This window comes from Bubalus kerabau, chromosome 2 (genome assembly GCF_029407905.1).
Source record: "Bubalus kerabau isolate K-KA32 ecotype Philippines breed swamp buffalo chromosome 2, PCC_UOA_SB_1v2, whole genome shotgun sequence".
In the NCBI taxonomy this organism is placed as follows: Eukaryota; Metazoa; Chordata; class Mammalia; order Artiodactyla; family Bovidae; genus Bubalus; species Bubalus kerabau.
The window spans coordinates 129592206-129610096 of NC_073625.1; the positions used below are offsets into that span (position 1 = coordinate 129592206).

General features: G+C 40.5%; 1 protein-coding gene across 5 annotated transcripts in view; it reads left to right on the forward strand.

Moving 5' to 3' along the window:
- Nucleotides 1-282: 282 nt before the first annotated feature.
- ABCC5 (ATP binding cassette subfamily C member 5) overlaps nucleotides 283-17891 on the forward strand; it is an 81833-nt gene continuing 64224 nt past the window's right edge. For 4 of the 5 annotated variants that reach the window (XM_055568922.1, XM_055568924.1, XM_055568925.1 and 1 more), the window contains exons 1-2: nucleotides 2295-2438; nucleotides 3315-3491. In XM_055568922.1, the coding sequence (XP_055424897.1) occupies nucleotides 3363-3491 (129 nt within the window). In that variant the 5' untranslated portion in view covers nucleotides 2295-2438; nucleotides 3315-3362. Of the gene's footprint in view, nucleotides 413-2294; nucleotides 2439-3314; nucleotides 3492-17891 lie in introns of those variants that run through there. The other variant, XM_055568923.1, reaches the window with a different exon arrangement.

Here is a 17891-nt window from a genome sequence, read left to right on the forward strand (position 1 = left end):
CATCGCCGTGACCGCCCTGCCTACAAACACTGGGCAGCCAGCCCACAGAGGGCTACTGTCAACCGTCCCGACCACTCACTGGAACACAGGGCCTTGGAGAAGATTCCAGACAGGATCGCAGAAACTCTGGGGAGGATGGTGCAGAGCCTGGAGCGCAATGGAAGGGAGGAGCGGCCTGCATCTCCTCCAGGGCTTCTACAGTGCTTCTGGGAAATATAGTTCTTAGCCGCGAAAGGAGCCTGGGGCTCCAGGAAGCGGGACTACAATTCCCTTCAGTCTTGGAAATTCTTTGTGCAGCACGCCTGCGCAGTCTGGCGGCCAATGCCGCTATAAAGGCTTGTTTTGCTCCGGGGGCTAATGCTCCGGAGCGTGGTCGAGTGGCCGGCTCAGCCGTCCTGGAGCTGGGGCACAGGTAGGTGTCGGTGACTGCCGTACCCCTTCCTTCTCCCTCGGGTTGTCGCGGGGGCCATCCCCATCCAGTGTGTTTCGGCCCATAGTGGGGGACTGCGATCGAGGATGCGAGCAGTCCGCGGGAATCGGAGAACTGAGAAAAGCGGCCTGGCCTTCCTCTAGTCTCCCGCCGCCTCATTTTCGGGACGCGACCGGGAGGGTTGGAAGTGAGGTCCTCGGAAGGCAGGTAGGGTGGGATGAGTGATCGGGGTGCCGGCTACATTCCCGGCTAACGCCACCAGGTGGTGCTACGCCCGCGGCCCGTGTGTGTGGGTCGCTATCGCCTTTCCAGGCCAGAATTGGCCGTGGGAACGCCCTAAGGCCAGGGGCATCCTAGGGGATGCTGGCCTGAGAGAAGCCCCCCTCTAAAAGGTTGTAGAGAGGCGGTTTGGGGCACCCCCGCTTAAGCCGCACAGAGGGGACTGAGCACCCAGCGACCTCAGAAGTTCATCGTCTCATTTTAGCTAAGGGGTAGATAGAGGTTCGTGACAGAAGCACGCCCAGGAAACCCTTGGCAGAGTCCGGAATGGAATCCAGATCTCTTGACAGTCATTAGTGCCCTTTCCCTTTCCACCGCAGAGAGCTGCATGGGGCTTTGTATTTTTCACATAGGGGTCATTCGGTTTCTGCACAGACATGGGGGAGGCAGGAGGCAGATGGACACAGAAAGGACTGGCAAAGTTTCAGAAGGTTTTGAAGGAGAAGATGGATAGGTCATTCTGGGGTCTCCAGGGTGAGTCAGTGAAAGGTGTGGTAGGCTGGAGACAAGTAGCTTTCAGGGAGGTGGTAAGTATATACCCTTGTAGCTTCAGGTCTTTTTGTGTGGCTGCAGGGCCTGGAACCACATTCCTGAGGTGTTGGAAACCTAAGCAATATTGCAATGAAGGCAATTTGGGAACACCAGTGTGGCTACTTCCAGTCCTTGTAATCCTGTGCAAACTCCTCCCCCCAGGCAGTTTTGACTGCATCATTGTGCAGGAGAAGGTCTACACTTAGCACTGAAGGAGAGTCCTGGTTTAAAAAAAGTCGCTGACCAAGAGACCTCTGTGCCGAGCAACTCTATGGGTTCTCTCACTTTGATTATTCTGCTAAGTGTCATGTACAGCTCTGACTCAGAAGTAAATGAAAATCCCTTCCCTTTCTTCTTCTCTCTTAAAAAAGACTTTTAAACAACTTTAAGGGAGAACAGAAAGAAGAAAAGAGGGAAATACAAATAGTACCCTCTCCTTCATCCCCAAACTCTGGCCTAGTGATCTTTCCTTAATTGTTTTCTTCAGATTTGGGCCTTGTTTGTTTCCCAGATCTATTGGACTTCCTAGCTCTTGGCTGGCCTTCCTGATACTCAGAAGATGGAATCCTCCTTATGTTCAAGGCCAGGAGATGGTAGCTTTGTCCTTGCACAAGGCCTGCCTACTTTCATTGCTCTACCTCTTGGCCCAGGAAATTAAAGAAGCAGGAGTGTTAGAGGGAATGGAAAATTGCTCCCCACACCGTTCCAACTTAGAATAACCTGGAACAAAGTGATCGAAAGAAACTGAGGTTACGTGAATTCTTAGGCAATTGAGGTGATCCTTGTGGTCTTCCTGATGTGGCATTTGGCATTCTGAGTGAGTTTCTATGGCCTCCTTCCTTTCAAACTTGCTCCCCTCCTCTTGCCTTTTTTCAAAGCAGGACTGATCTTTTCTGCTTTTCAGATAGTTGGCTAGGTTGAGGAACCTTTGGCAGGGAAGGTTGGACTTCAGTGATCCCTGTAACAAGCAGGATTATTCTGATCTGCAGCTGCATCCTGACACTGGGGACACTGGCAGATGCCAGGTCTGTTTATAGTTTAGGCTTAATGAGGTCTCAGTGACATGATTGCTGCGCTCTTGGTTGTAAGCCGGTGTTCTTTATGGTGCAGTTTGTCATTGGACAAGGTGACTTTTTTCTTTGAAAGATAAGTAGTTGAGCAATATCAACTCAGGGTACTGGAGCCAGACCTCTGAAAGGTAAGAAGTCAAGCTTTCTTTTGTGCTGGAAACAAGTTTCTATGGTGGAGATTTAGTCCTTTTATATTTAGAGGATTTGTAAGTTTTCTTGTTTTCTGTTACCTTAAAAAATGAATTATAGCTGTCAGAATTATGTCCGCAATGTTGTATTTTTCATTCTCAGTGATTGATAGGAATTTATGGAATTCTAAAGGCAACACAGCTACAGTTCTTTAATTTCTAGTGAGGCTGTTATAAAAAGTGTTTTCCCAGCTTGTATCTGGGAAGCTTTGACCATCTTAGGGTGGAGTATGTATGTGTTTTACTTTTTCTAAAGTAACCAGAATTGATACCAGGTATTGATTAGAGTTAATCAGGCTAACTGGGGTTTAGAACAGCATTTCAGGTAGATACTAGATAAGACTTAGTAGAACAGGGTGGGGAATTTCTTTTTGCTATTATTTTTTTTTATAACAGCTTTGTTGAGATATTTGTATACTATGAAATTCACCTGAGTGTAGAGCTTGGTGTTTGGTTAGTATATTAACCGAATTGTGCAATCATCACCACTAGCTAATTTTAGGACACTGTCCGTAATCCACGGGGAATTTGTTTTTAAAATTCGGGTGTAAAATTTTTTTGGAACAAACTTAAATTGTTTCTGGAAAGCCTTTTTTTTTTTTTTTTTTTAAAGACTTATCTAAATTCGCTATGCATTGCAGTTGAACTTAGTTGAGAAAAATAAAATGGTACTTGAAAGATGTTTGAGAATTTATTTTTATAGATATAATGACAGAAAACTTTAATGCTTTTGTCTCTTTCTCCCTATTTTAAAGTACTTTTACTTATTAAGCACAATTTAGGAAATACCTGTCCTTGATGCATTTTTAATTCCAGGAATTCTCAAGTGGAACCAAGAGTCTGTGAGCCCTCCACTCAGAGAAGATGAAGGACATTGACATAGGAAAAGAATACATCATCCCCAGCCCTGGTTATAGAAATGTGCGGGAGAGAACCAGCAATTCAGGGCAGCACCGAGACCGTGAGGACTCCAAGTACAAGAGAACTCAACCGGTCAGTGTTGCCCTGCCTGATTTCCTCTCCTTATCTGCTTGCTGTGCTAGACCATACCTTCTTTCTTCACAAAATGCATAACTGAAAAGAAGTTTCTTTTTCTTTACTGACTTCAGGTCACTGTTAAGAATTTATGGTTATTTGTGAAAGAGAAGAGGTTGGCTCTCAACCTGTCATCTGTTTTTCCCCTTTGAGTTCTCCTCTGAAAAGGTGTTGCTGGAAAGAAGACAGATTATGCAGGGTTGGGGAGGGGAAGGGCTGGGCAGGGAGCAGTGGGAATAGGAACCATTATACTTCAGTCTTGTACTTATAATTGTTCCCTCCCTCTGCCTCTGTTGTCTGCTTTTAAAAGGTGACTGGAGATTCTCATTCAGATTTCAGAGCGTACTTGGAACAATTCTAGATAGATGGAGGATAATCAGTTGAAATTTTCAAGAAAACCTATGAGTGTAAAGGAGTCTTTAGTGAATAATTTCCTCCAAGGGAAATAATGAATATGCATTTTTAATCTGGAAGAAACATCTTCGTCTGGGGAAAAATTCTTGAATTGCAGAAGTAATAAGAAAGAATGGGGGTTGCTGGGTAGGAAGTTGAGGTTTGTGTTCCTGTATTTGTTCTGTGAAAATTGGAGCAAGATATGGCTCTACAGCTGACACTGGAGTTTCATTAGCCTGACCTTACTTGTCCCTCTTTGCTACGTGAAAGCTGTAGCCTTATTAATCAACATTTTCTCACTGATGGGTATTTTCTGTTTTGACTGTCTGTGGTACAATGCTTTCCTATTCAAGCTTAACTTTGGAGAAACATAGATTCACTGTAATCAGTGTCAAATCCTTAAGGTCCCAGTTCTGTACCGTGTCTGTGTCCTTTTGTCCAGACTTTATGTTAAAACACTTATTGAATATCTTTTGAATGCTTGATATTTAGTATAGCACTTATACTGGAAAAAGTCACAGAGGATGAATGAAGTGGGGATGCTGTCAAGCTGTTAAGTCATCTGTGTCTTAGTGGCTTAGGAATTAAAATAGTATCAATGGTAGAACCTAACTCATGAGATGCCTTGAGTATTAAATGAGCTAATACATATAAAATGCTTAGAATGGTGCCTGCCACTTAGCCTGTGCTCAAAGAATGTTAGCTCTTAGAGCTAGTAGTCTAGGGCATAAGAGGTGTGTGGGAAAGTTCTACATGTCATGCTAAGGAATATTTTACTATGGGCATAGGGGAACTACTGGAAATTATTAAAAGGGTTTTTTTCTCTTAATTTTTTATTTGGAGATGACTGTAGATCCACATGCAGTTGTAAAAATAATACAGAGAGATCCCATGCATACTTTATCTGGCTTCTCCCAGTGGTAACTTCTTGCATCCTGTGGTATAAAATCACGACAGGATATTGATTGACAAGGATAACATGCAACCACTTTATTAAGACTTTGCCAATTTCATGTGCACTTATTTGTGTGTGTTCTATGCAGTTTTTTCACAAGTAGATTCGTATGACCACCATCACAGTCAAGATACAAATCAACTCCACCAAAAGGATGTGTTGTGCTCCCCTTTTAGAGCCGCAGCCTCCTCCCTTGCCCTCTCCCCTAGTCTTTGGCAACCACTCATCTGTTTTCCATCTCTGTAATTTTGTCATTTTAAGAAAGCTGTACCAGTGGGATTATATAGTATGCAACCTTTTGACATTGAATTTTCTCACTCAGCATTATTCCCTTGTGATCCATCTAATTTGTTGTGTATCAATTGTATTTTCCATGTTATAGATAGACTACAGTTTGTTTAACCATTCATCTGTTGAAGGAAATGTGGGTTATTTCTAGTTTGTAGCTATTATAAACAAAGCTGCTCTGAACATTTGTGTATAGGATTTTTTGTGAATAAACCTTCCATTTCTCTGGGTGAATTCCAGGAGTGTAATTGCTGGGTCATATGGTAAGTACATGTTTAGTTTTATCAGAAACTTCAGTACTCTTTTTCCAGAGTAACTGTTTAATTTTACATTCCCACCAGCAATGTGTGAGTCATCCAGTCTCTCTGCATTCTTGCCAGTATTTGATGTTATTAATTTAATTTTAGCCATTCTGATAGGTATGTCTGATATCTCATTGTAATTTTACTTTGCATGACCTAATAGCTAATGCAGTTGAGCTGAGATTTTTAAGACTTCATTTATCTTAGGAAGATTAATTTTCAGGCAGTATATGAAAAATGTGTATGAGAGAGAGAGAGAGACAAAATACAGGGAGCAGCCTAGAGCCTCCTGTGCCAGCCCAGGTGAAAGAGGCCAGGGATCTGGATCCAAGTCTAATAGTGAAGATGGAGGAGAGGGAGAGACTTAGGGGTATTTCGGGAAGGAGGGAGGGAGACATTGGGGTGCCTGTGGTAAGGCTATTGATGGGCATATGGGGAGAGAAAGGAGAAGGAGGTGAGCATGAGTTTACTTTTGAACATGTGGAATTTGCGGTGCATCTAGATAAGGTGATCAGTAGATAGAGTACAGATGCGGAATGGAGCTGGGACAAGTTTCAGAGTTGTTAGTGCATCTGTGTAGATGAAGCCTTAGTGAGCAAGCTTGCCCATGCCTAGCTTGTAAAAGAGGAACAGATGGAACCTGGAAAGATAGAGCGTGGTCCTGTGACATTTCTGAGGACAGAGGCCCTGTCCATTTAGTTAGAGCAAAACTGACATTCGGGTGTGCAGTGGCAGCAGCAAACTTTTCCTCTGTGGGTAGAGAAGAGTTGGAGGTAGAGTCACTGTTGTGCCTTGTGTCCTCTAAATTATTAAGTCAGGCACCAGACAGAAAGTTTCCTTCATGTGACTCAGCCTCATCTTGAAGAAACAGGAGGCTGATACCAACCACTTTTGTGAGATCTCAGGAGTCCACATGAATTTAATTTTCATTATCCTTTGATGTTTCCTAAACTTTTAAATATGAGTACTGTTTTCCTGTTGTTTTTTTTTTTTTACCATATCCTGTAGCCTCTGAACTTTTTTTGTTTTTAACTTTAACTGTTTCTTTTAATCAACTTTTTTCTTTTTGCTCAGCCTTGACCTAAGGAATAGAATTATAGGTTTATATAACATATTTTTTTACACATGTTAAAAGGCATATATGATGATCAAGTGTTTTTAAAAATTCACATATCACCTAGAATGTTCTTGCATATTATCTATCAAAACTCCAGATTTCATAGATACAAATACATCTTCAACTTGTCTCGTATGTTAGCAGTTTGCTAATAGGAAAAAAGCAAAATGACAAATTTCTGGTTCAGCGATGGTATAAAAACAGACAATTTAAGTATCTGGGAAGTGGAATGGCTGTAAAAGCATACCATTTACCTTTTTTAAGAATGTAAGTAGATAATTGGGTAGAGATTACAGTTTCATGTCTTATGATCATAGCCATTGTTTTTGTATTAGTTGGTAGAGATGAAATCTGGGACAAGACCTCCCAGATGCCAGCTCTGCCTATTATTATCCATCAGAAATGAAAAACAGTACCTCCCAAAGTAACAAAAGATAAGGATACATTTGTGGCTCTTAATTGGAAAACAAGGTTTTATCCACCACCATTAGCCTTTGATAGGTTCAGTTTAACATGGACACATGAAACTGTCAAACAGAAGTCAGAAGTAAAGCACCAAGTATTAAACGCATTTTAAACAAGTTGGTGATTTTTTTTTTTTTTTTTTTTTTTGCTGTCAGCAAAGTTGCAGAGTATATAGTTTGCCCCTTTCCTAATATTGTGACCAAATCTTTTGGAATACTCTGGGAAAATTGCTCTAATCGTTCACACCTTCAGATATTTGTATCACATCTGCTTAGAGCTAGTTAAAATAATGCATTTTCACACCTTCCTTTTGTTCAAAACTATTGAGGTAAAGCTTGTGGCCACACACAACTTGATGATTTGCAGACATCCTTTAATCCTGAAGTGCTAATAGGGGTGCCTTCTGGTGCTGTTAGTTCTTTGAGCCTAAGTACTAATCTTGGCTGGTGTTAGGCTAGCGTTATTTCAACTAACATGAAGATTTATGTCCAGACCACTCCTTAATACTGTTTCCGTGTCTGAGGTGTGACTCTCTCTGAGCATAGCTCCTTTTCTTATAATTGCATTCAGATATGTACATGTTGACCACATAACTCTACCAACTCTGGTTGGTTTGTTTTAAGATGTGATATATATTCTTTTTTTTTTTTTTTAATTCAGCAAACATTTGAGCACTCTCCAAGATGAACACACAGCCCTGAAGGAAGTGTTCTGGTGCACATGATGATAAATTGAGGCTGGCCCTGCCTGCCCTCCCTAGAAGCTTCAACTCATAGTCATGTATGTAGATTACTAAAATTTAGATGCTGTGGAATTTAACAAGAAGAAAAGAATTCTTCAGTCTCTGAGATCAGGGAAGACTTCAGGAGGTAGAATTTGGTTGGAGATTTGAAGAACAGGTAGAATTTGGAGAAATGAAGAACATGCCTGGTGGAAGAAAGAGCTATGGGTAGGACCAACAAGCTGTGGGTAGGCCAACCAAAGAACTGTTGGCTTTGAGCATCAAGTGTGAAGTTGTAGATATAGAGGGCTAGATCATGAGTTTCAGATGATGTGTTTTGTTTTTTTTTTTTGCTAAATCTGCAGTTTATTTTGGTAGGTTTTTTCCTCATTTTAAAAAAGGCCAGTGGGGTTTTTTGTTTGTTTTTCAAACTTTTAATTTTATATTGGAGCATAGCTGATTAATAATGTTATGATAGTTTCAGGTGGACAGCAAGGAGATGATGTGTGTTCTTGAATAACAGGCCAAGGAGTTGGTATTTTAGTTGCTTCAAATTAAAATTGAAGTGAAAACAAGACAAAGCTCTGTGATACTTTTATAAGTTTTTTTTTTTTTTTTTGGTGGTGGTTTTCTCACTGTGCTCAGGCTAAAGCCAAGGGTGACTGTTTTTTTCCCTAGCATGTCTAATCTAACTAAGAAAGGAGGAAACATGCAAAATAAGGAATAGTCAACTAAAGTGCATGTGCCTTTACTATTTTACGCTTTTTGTCCCTTCTGTCAAGTGTACCACTAGTGGAATTTGCTTTCTACCCATGTTAGAATATTCTGCCTCTAGGCAAAGTAACAAAGCAAGTATTCACAGAGTCCAGTGACCTTCACCAAGTGTCTCCTTTAGTTTGGTGTCCAGCTGACACTTTAGTCTTGGTTGGAGTATTTGTGATTAGTGAGTGGAAGAACTATTTGGGTGAGCTCAAGTTATATGCTAGAGACAAGGATGTGATTAGTAAGTAATCTCTTACCAAGAAATAGGATTCTAGGATATGTTATTATGAAAGAATTATGGTCTCTTACAGAAAATGTGCAAATTATGGAAGATTACAGGAAAAAATAAAATCACCCTTAACACCTCTACCTAGGGACAACTATTGTTGTCATAAAATAGTTTTGTTTAGTACTTTAACAAAATTTGACTCTGAAAGAGCTTCTTTATGGATGAAGGGTATGTGAATTTTTCTATGCCCTTGTGTTTTCAGTGTCAAAAATATTACCTGTGAGTCTCCTTGCTGTTAGGAAGGAGAGCGGGCTGAAGGAGATTAGTATTGCAGTCTCTGCATTATTTTTCTCTTGATTGGTACTCAGTGACTCAGCATATTTTCTGGACAGTCAGTAATAGGATGAGTAAGAACACCTGCCTCCCTGCCCCCTTTTCCCTGAAGGCATCTATAAAGCTTTATAGAGCTTAGTACGGTATGATACGGTCTCTGGCCTGGTGCCAGATGTTGGTCTCCAATAGCAGCCTGGAGCTCTCTGGTGGGGATGACAACAGTGCTGCCATTGGTGCAGAGCCCAGGTGGCTTTCCTGCGTGGTGACTGAGTCTAGAGCCCGCAGGTCTCCTGAGGTTGGCCTGCTGCCTTGATCATGAGCTCTTTTACGCCATCTGCAGCACGGCTGCTGCTTCCTAGCTAGGAAATGCTGCTTAAGGGAAATAAATATAGATTGTTGGCACGAGTTAAAGGAGCTTTCTGTCAAAGGGAAGAAAAGTATTGGAACTAGCAACATATTTTTCAAGCAATTTTAAATACTCAAGCCTTTATTTTGTTAAAATCTATAACTTGGAAGTGACAAATGGTTAATGAAAAATTTTTCAATGAAACCTGGGTTTTGCTTTGAGGTAGCCTTGTACTGGGGCTTCCCAGGTGATATGTTGGTAAAGAAACTCTCCTGCCAATGCAGGAGATGCAAGAGACATGGGTTCGATCCCTGGTTTGGGAAGATACCCTGGAGAAAGAAATGGCAACCTGCTCCAGTGTTATTGCCTGGAAAATTCCATGGACAGAAGAGCCTAGCAGGCTACAGTCCATAGGGTCACAAAGAGTCAAACGCTACTGAGCATGCATACGCAGCCTTGTGCTAATGCTTTCTAAAATGTCTCACCATTCTGTCCCTCACTTTCTCTTAATCAAAAATAAAAAAGACCAATGCCAGGAGCAGGGAACAGGGCCTCTGTAAGTCTTTACAATAGTTGAACCTCTCAGTATCAAAGTTACAGACTAATAGGAAGTTAATTTGGTGCACAAAAGTCCACTAATTAGTAGAATTAATCCTATTAAGTCGATCCCTTCCCTCCTTACCCCTTTTTTGTGAGTTAACCTATTTAGATAATTAGATGCCATATTTTTTTAATTATTTAAGATTATTTTCTAAATTAGCTGTTCAAAGAATCAACTCTTATTAGATATCAAATAACAATTTCTGTTGACTAAAGCAGGTATGATGTTAAGCAGTTACTTAGTTTCCTTAAATGTATTCTCACACTGGAAAAATAGGCAAACTGCCCAAATATTCACCTTTACTTTGCATCTCACCATTGTCAGCGCTTCCAGCCTGCTCTGCAGTACAGGTCACATAATGGACCCAATGATGTCTTATCTGAGGCATTTAACACAGGCACACACAGTACTGGGCACTGAAGGGAGTTTCATTTACAAATTATATTTTGGCTTTTTTTTTTTTTTTTTAAGCCAAAGCCTGAAAGTCTTCAAGGGATTTTGTCAAATGTAAAATACCAACATTTTGTTATCTACACTGGTGGCTCTCAGTTTAGGCTGCATATTAAAATCACTTGAAGAATGTTAAAAAAAGATACTAATACTCCAAACAAATTAAACCAGTCTCTGGGGTCACGCTCAGACAGTCAGTGCTTTTTAAAGCTGCCCTGGTGATCCTAATGTGTCACCAGCGCCGAGAACCTCTTCCCTAGATCTCACGGGATCGTCTCTTCTATCCCCTCAACCAGTGGGACTCCAAGTGTTTCCCTTTTCTTCTTCTGAGATTTATTTTCAGTTTATCCTTTGAAACTTTATCATTGTAATAACAAAGTTAATCTCATCCCCCGATGTAATAGGAACTTGGGAAAAGTTTCTTGGAATTTAGCTTATGAAACAACTGAAAGCCCTCCAGTTTTTCTCCTGATTCTGGGGTAATGCTAGATTATGAGATGCGGAAAAATACCTGTTTTATCGTGATGGTAATAAGGTATATCCACTGGTTTTACGTATTTACACTTGTGGATTGTATTAATAGCAGATCCTGGACATTAGGGTAACGCAGCCTAGTTACAAATGAGTGAGCTGGGGTACAAATTAATCCATAGCCACTGAGCAATAAGCCTGAGGTTAGCAGGTTCCCCAACTCTGACTAGTGAGCCATTTCTAATATATTATGCTTCCTTCCTGTGAAGGTTGCATTCTGAAATTTTGCTGTCCCTCTAGACTGAAGTGGCCACTCTCTGGAATTTCTTAAGGGAAATGCTTGAGATGATCAGGATCTTGTTAATTACACATTGGAATAAGAAAGTGCTGAGAATTGGGGGAATTGTCCTTTGCGGTGTTAACTTATTGAGGAGAGGGAGGATGGGGAAGCCTGAAGTCAGATGTTCTTGGAAGGGCATGCAGCGTTTTTCATTTCTTTTTAAATTTAAAATAAAATGTAACTTTCTCTTTAATCTTAAACTTTTTGAGTCTCTTTGAAAACTGTATCTTTGTAACAGCTTCCCTTAAAAGTTTGTCTTTCTAAATGTTTATGGTAAAGGCAGCTGCAGGAATGGGACACCTACAGAAAAGCTTTTACTTGAGCCAGAAGAGTTTGTAAGAAGAGGCTATCCATTCTGTATTTTTGTTATTATCTTGTGAATTGAGAAGAATATGCTCTAGGCTCTTGAGGCAAGTCCACTCTGATTGTGCCCTGAGGGCAACTTTCTTTGTGGGGCAGGTCAGACAGGAGTATTGTAACCTTTAATCCCCTTGGAAGCTGAGAGGTGCACCTGGTTGGTTCCTCAGCCCCTGGGCTTCATTCAGAAGGCTGCCCTGCTGTTTGCTGTGAGGAAGGGATTGTTCAGCCTGAGGATTGACCATCGGCCCTTGGTATCCTGTCTCAGGGGCCTCCAGGCAGGGGGAAGCCCGAGGTTGCCCTGTCAGCAGACATTCCACTCTGGCAGCCTGTTAAAATGAGATGGGCAAACTAGATAAGCAGAAGCCCTGTGGTGTAACAGTGAGCCTGTTATCACAGCCCTGGGGATGGTTTGGAGCACAGAGGAGAGAGGGTCCCTGTGCAAATATCTCTGTTTGCTTATGGATTGAAAGTTCCTTGCTTTCCTCGCCGGATGGGCATATAAATGGCTCTGTGTTTCCCTGACCTTTATTTGAACAGTGGCTGAATCTAAATTTCACTGTCCCCTTTCGGTTCCCCAGCGTCCTCACCCTGCTCCACTTCAGAGTCTCCTAGCCAGAGTCCTCAGGAAGATACAAACAGCAGCAGTAATTTCTTTATTGAATGTTTTCTCAACTCCTGGATCAATCAGTATTTTTCCCTTTGGAATGAATCAGCTGCTGTGGACGCCTTCTGTGGCTGCATCCTCTGTCCATGGAGAGCCCTTCAGTCTGCAAAGCTCTTTAGGAGAAATACAGAAAAATTAGTGCATCTCAGGAGAAGCCTTAAGAAGTTACTTCTAAAATTGACTTAAAGCATTGTAATATAAAAAACAAATAGGCCATAAAACACATTTCCCTAGGTCAGCATACACCGAATACTAGCATGTGAGCCAAGTTTAGCTCTCTTGGACTACCTTAGTGCTACTGACATTTGGGGGCTAAATCCTTTTTTGTTGTGGGGGCCTGTCCTGTGCATGGTTGGCTATTCGGCAGCATCCCTGGCCTCTACCCCCACTGAATGCACAGTTATGACCAAAATGTCTGCAAACATTACCAGATGTCTCCTGGGCAAGCAAAAATCCTCCTCAATTGAAGACTACTAGGCTATACTAGACTGTGAAGAAGGCTGAGCGCCGAAGAATTGATGCTTTTGAACTGTGGTGTTGGAGAAGACCCTTGAGAGTCCCTTGGACTGCAAGGAGATCCAACCAATCCATTCTGAAGGAGATCAGCCCTGGGATTTCTTTGGAAGGAATGATGCTAAAGCTGAAACTCCAGTACTTTGGCCACCTCATGGGAAGAGTTGACTCATTGGAAAAGACTGTGATGCTGGGAGGGATTGGGGGCAGGAGGAGAAGGGGACGACAGAGGATAAGATGGCTGAATGGCATCACTGACTCGATGGACGTGAGTCTGGGTGAACTCAGGGAGTTGGTGATGGACAGGGAGGCCTGGTGTGCTGCGATTCATGGGGTCGCAAAGAGTCGGACATGACTGAGCGACTGATCTGATCTGAGGCTATACTATCCAACACTGTAGCTGCCAGCCACAGGCAGCTGTTGGGCCTTGGAAATGTGGAAAGTCCAAATTGAGATCTGCCATATACAACGCACGCACCAGGTGTCAAAGACTTAGAACCAAAAAAGAATATACCTTATAATTTTTTATCGATTACATGTTTAAAAGATACTATTTTGTATATATTGGGTTAAAGTATATTCTTATGGTTAATTTTACCTGTTTCTCTTCCCTTTTTAGTGTGGCTACTAAAAACATTTAAATTACATTTGTGTCTTATATTTTTTTCTGTTGGACAACATTGCACTGGAGTGTCAATCTACTGCGGTTTAACCATTAATCTTATTAAGCATCTAGTCCCCTGTATACCATGGGTTTAAATTATGTCTTTTCTTGGGGAGAATTTTCTTTCTACAGTAATATTATGGAGACAGAGCATGTATAAAGTGTTACATGTGACCAGTTTGTTTCCCTGACTACCTGCCAGGATTCACTAAAAATCCAGTCAAGGTTCAGATGTATGTTTTTCTTATGTTTCCCTCTTTGTTCGCTTGGATTTTATCTCTATTTCTACTGATATTAAGGTATGTATAATTGTATCTTAAAATTTAAGTTTAATTTCTTGCTTGGTGACATTGAATTTAGAGGCTGAGAGATGGACACTTTTGAATCAATTTAGTAGACTATTCTGGATTTTGAACTTTTATAAATACTAGACTATAACTTGCATGAAAGCAGTGATTTTGAGCTCTGAGTCTGTTTTTTCACTCCTGTTTCCACACCCAGAGCTGTGCCTGGTGTGTTGTAGGTCCCTCAATAAATACTGAATGAATGGATAAAACATATGTTTTTCAGTAAAAGCTGACTGTTCAAAATATTATGTTAGTTATCTGGTCACTTTTTTAGTTGTATTCTCCTTTTTCTTGTGCTAATTTCATTACACAGAAAGTTTTCCTTTTTATATTCAAGCCATCCATTTTGCCTTCGGTAAGTTTCTGACTTTGGAGGCAGATGGAGACTATTTTCCTTCCATCATTGTGCTAAAATGCTATTTAATTCTCTTCTGTTTATTTCACCATTTTAATGTAACTTTGAGGGTTAATCCCAGATGGATTAATGTATGATATGAAACATGAGTCTCAGTTCATCTCCAGTCTGTTTTTTATTTGTCCCAATGATATCCACTGAATCATATTTCCCTACCCTGTTATATTATTTATGTGTTCATATAGCAAGCCTATATAGCTTGAATATATAGAGTCAGTTTTCTTGGTTCATTTCCATTTTTAATTCAGTCAGTCTTAGAATGTTGATAACTTGCTTTACAGAATGTTAATATAGTAGAATATATTTGTTTTTACTTTAAATAGACATTTTTTTTCCCCTTGACTTGCTTGGCCAGGTAAACTTTTGGAAAGCCTAGAAAGAAAGAGAAGTTAGGCATCCAGCCAGACACAATTAGACATTTGTGACATCTTTGCAGTTACTAGCAGGGTAATATAAATATGCTTTTACTTTATTTTAAAATATCAGTCTGTAATGTATTCATCTGTTAGCATCTACTCATCTTTGGTTGAAAAACCACCTGGAAGTGCACTTTTGCAATTAAGTAAACTCATCTGTTTATAGTCTAGTGTTCTAATCATGTATTTGTGATTTTGACTTTGGAAAGTACTATTTGCTTATAATGAGGTTAATTTGGAGAGTCAGAGTTTATTTTAATCTGATACTCACCCTGGGGAAGAGAGGAGAGCTGGCTGTCTATAAAGATATATCCGAGGTCATCTTATACAGTAATGATTTATTTGCTTGTTTTTTCTTTAAAAGGCACATAGCTTAGTAATTACGAGCCTCAACTCTGGAGCCTGGATTCAATCTCTGCTTTTTAAAGATCTCTTCAAGTCTCTGTTGTTACTTCACAGTTTCCTCAGCTGTAAGACAGGGGAATGAGAATGTCTACCTCATAGGGTAATTATGAGAATTATAAGAAGTTAGTATCTGTAAAACATTTAAAACAATGCCTGGCACACAGTAAATGCTTTATGGGTTTGTTATAAGTTCGTTTGTCCACATTTTCCCATCACCTTCAAGTAAGCGGTTATGCTAGTCATGAGATCTGGCTGCAGACAAAGAAAGCTGTCCTAACTTCCTCTATTTCTTGCTAATGTCCCAGAGTAGGTGGGACAAAGGCAGCCTTGGGTCGACAAAATAGAACTAAAAGTACTAAAGCTAATAGAAGTTCTCTTTTGCAATATCACTGGAATACACATTTTATAATGAGTAATTAAGCAAACTGGATATATGTCTAGTTGCTGGGAGCTATACTTTTTAATCCTATAATCCCACTGGTGGAATTTATCCTAAATAATCCAGAAAGAGAAAAATAAACTATAATTGTTTATTACACTATTAATAATACACAGAAGATTAGAAGTGTATTGGTTAAGAAGATTTCTTAGTGCTATATCATGTAGCTTTAAATGATGATAATGCAGACTGTGGAGCAATATTGAGATATTCTAGTTGACATTTGAATAATAGGTGCCAGGCCCTGTACTGAGCCAGGGGCCAAGGATACAAACAAGAATTAGTCAGCCTGCCCTCCAGGAGCTCTTCTCTTGCCAGAAGCATCCCACTGCAGTGGCGTAGTACACGGAAGACATAGGAAGGAGGAAGAGAATTCCCTAATCTTGAAACAATTAGGCAAAGCTAAAGGAAAGAGGAATGGTTGAGATAGTCCATAAGATTTATCAGGTGGATCTGTTGGTGTGTAATTAATATGTATTAAATGTTTGTTTAATACTTATACCCAATATTTTGCTAAACACTTTTCATTATCCCATTCATTCTTCTCAATACTTTGTGGTCTTCCCTGGTGCCTCAGCTGGTAAAGAATCCACCTGCAATGTGGGAGACCTGGGTTTGGTCACTGGGTTGGGAAGATCCCCTGGAGAAGGAAGGGAAAGGCTACCCACTCCAGTATTCTGGCCTGGAGAATTCCATGGACTGTATAGTTCATGGGATTGCAAAGAGTCAGACATAACTAAGCGACTTTCACTTTAATTCATTCTTTTCAACACTTTGTGGTAGGTGCATGTACCATTGTAAAAATGAGTAAGTTGAAGCTTAAAGTGACTTGGTAATATGCAGAAAGTTGGTGGCAGAATCAGCCTGTGAGCCCATATCTTATCTTCTAAAATCCACGTGCAGGGACTTCCCTGGTGGCACAGTAGATAAAACCCACCTGCCAATGCAGGGGACATGGGTTCAATCCCTGGTTCAGGAAGGTTCCCATGCCATGGAGCAACTAAGCCCATGCACTCTAGGACCCTCAGGCCACAACTCCTGAGCCTGTGTGCTGCCACTACTGAAGCTTGCATGCCCTAGAGCCCTTACTCCACAACAGGAGAAGCCACCGCAATGAGAAGCCCTCCCACTGCAATGGAGAGTAGCCCTCGCTCGCAGCAACTAGAGAAAGCCCACATGCAGCAATGAAGACCCAGCATAGCCAAAAATAAATATATAAACTAAATTATAAAAATAAGAAAATAAAATCCATATGCAAAACCACTATACTTCACAGAGGCCTCCAACTATGGGAAAATCCCACAGTGGCCTAAGGAATATAAATACTTTAAGATCATAGAGAGTATAGTTTTATTGGAGTAAGGGGGTTTTGTGTTGATTTTCTTGATAGTGGTATTTTATCATTCAAGAATTCTTGCCAGGAGCTAAACACCTGCTACTTACTGTTTTGAGAGTCCTATCTTTGAAGGAGCTGGGGGCAAGTATGGAGCAGGACTTGAAACAGGATTCTGCATGGATCCTATCATCTCCAACAAATATTTCACTGTTGTCATCTAGGCAGTGAGTAGGATACGGCAACAAGATTGACAGTTTGAGAAGCAGTTTAGGAAAGAATAGCAAAAATATGATGTGACTTATTAAGTGGGTTGCTTAGAATGGTAACTTTCAATTGTCTTAGATCAACAGTATTGATTTTCCATACCCTTACGGTGGTCATTCCTACTCCATGTGTTATTATTATATGAAAATATGAGTATTAATTCAGCCACTTTTTCAACTACTTTTATGGGGTTTTTCTTGGTCAGGATAAATTTATACTGAATGCCTTGTATGAAAATCAAAAACACTACAAGAGCCCTCAGTCTCTGATACATCACAGGCATTTTCTCATGCTGGTGTAGTGTTCATGATATGCCTGGGGGAGTGAAACCTTGCCTGCCTGCTCTCATCTGAGTGTTTTTAGAGAACCTTTGAATTTCACATTCTCCACTATGGGAAGGAACTACCCGGAAGGTGGTAGAACATGACATCATGCATATAGTCAAAGGAACAAAACTCATGCATTAAGATCGATTTTTGTTTGTTGTTATCATTAAGTCCATTCACTTTTCTTTTCATAGGTTTTGATGAAACTAGGCATTTTAGAGATGAATAAAATGAAATCAGTGTACTATAAAGATAGAAATTGGAATGCTTTTATTCCCAGTATCTAGGACAGTTTTATATATAGGTGCTCTGTAAGTTATTTGTTGAAAGAATGAATTAAATAAGATGTTAAGATTTTAGTTTTCTCTTAATGCTACTATGTCATTCTTATATAAGAATGCTAATGGATGGCATACCAAGTCTTCCTTTTTTTTAA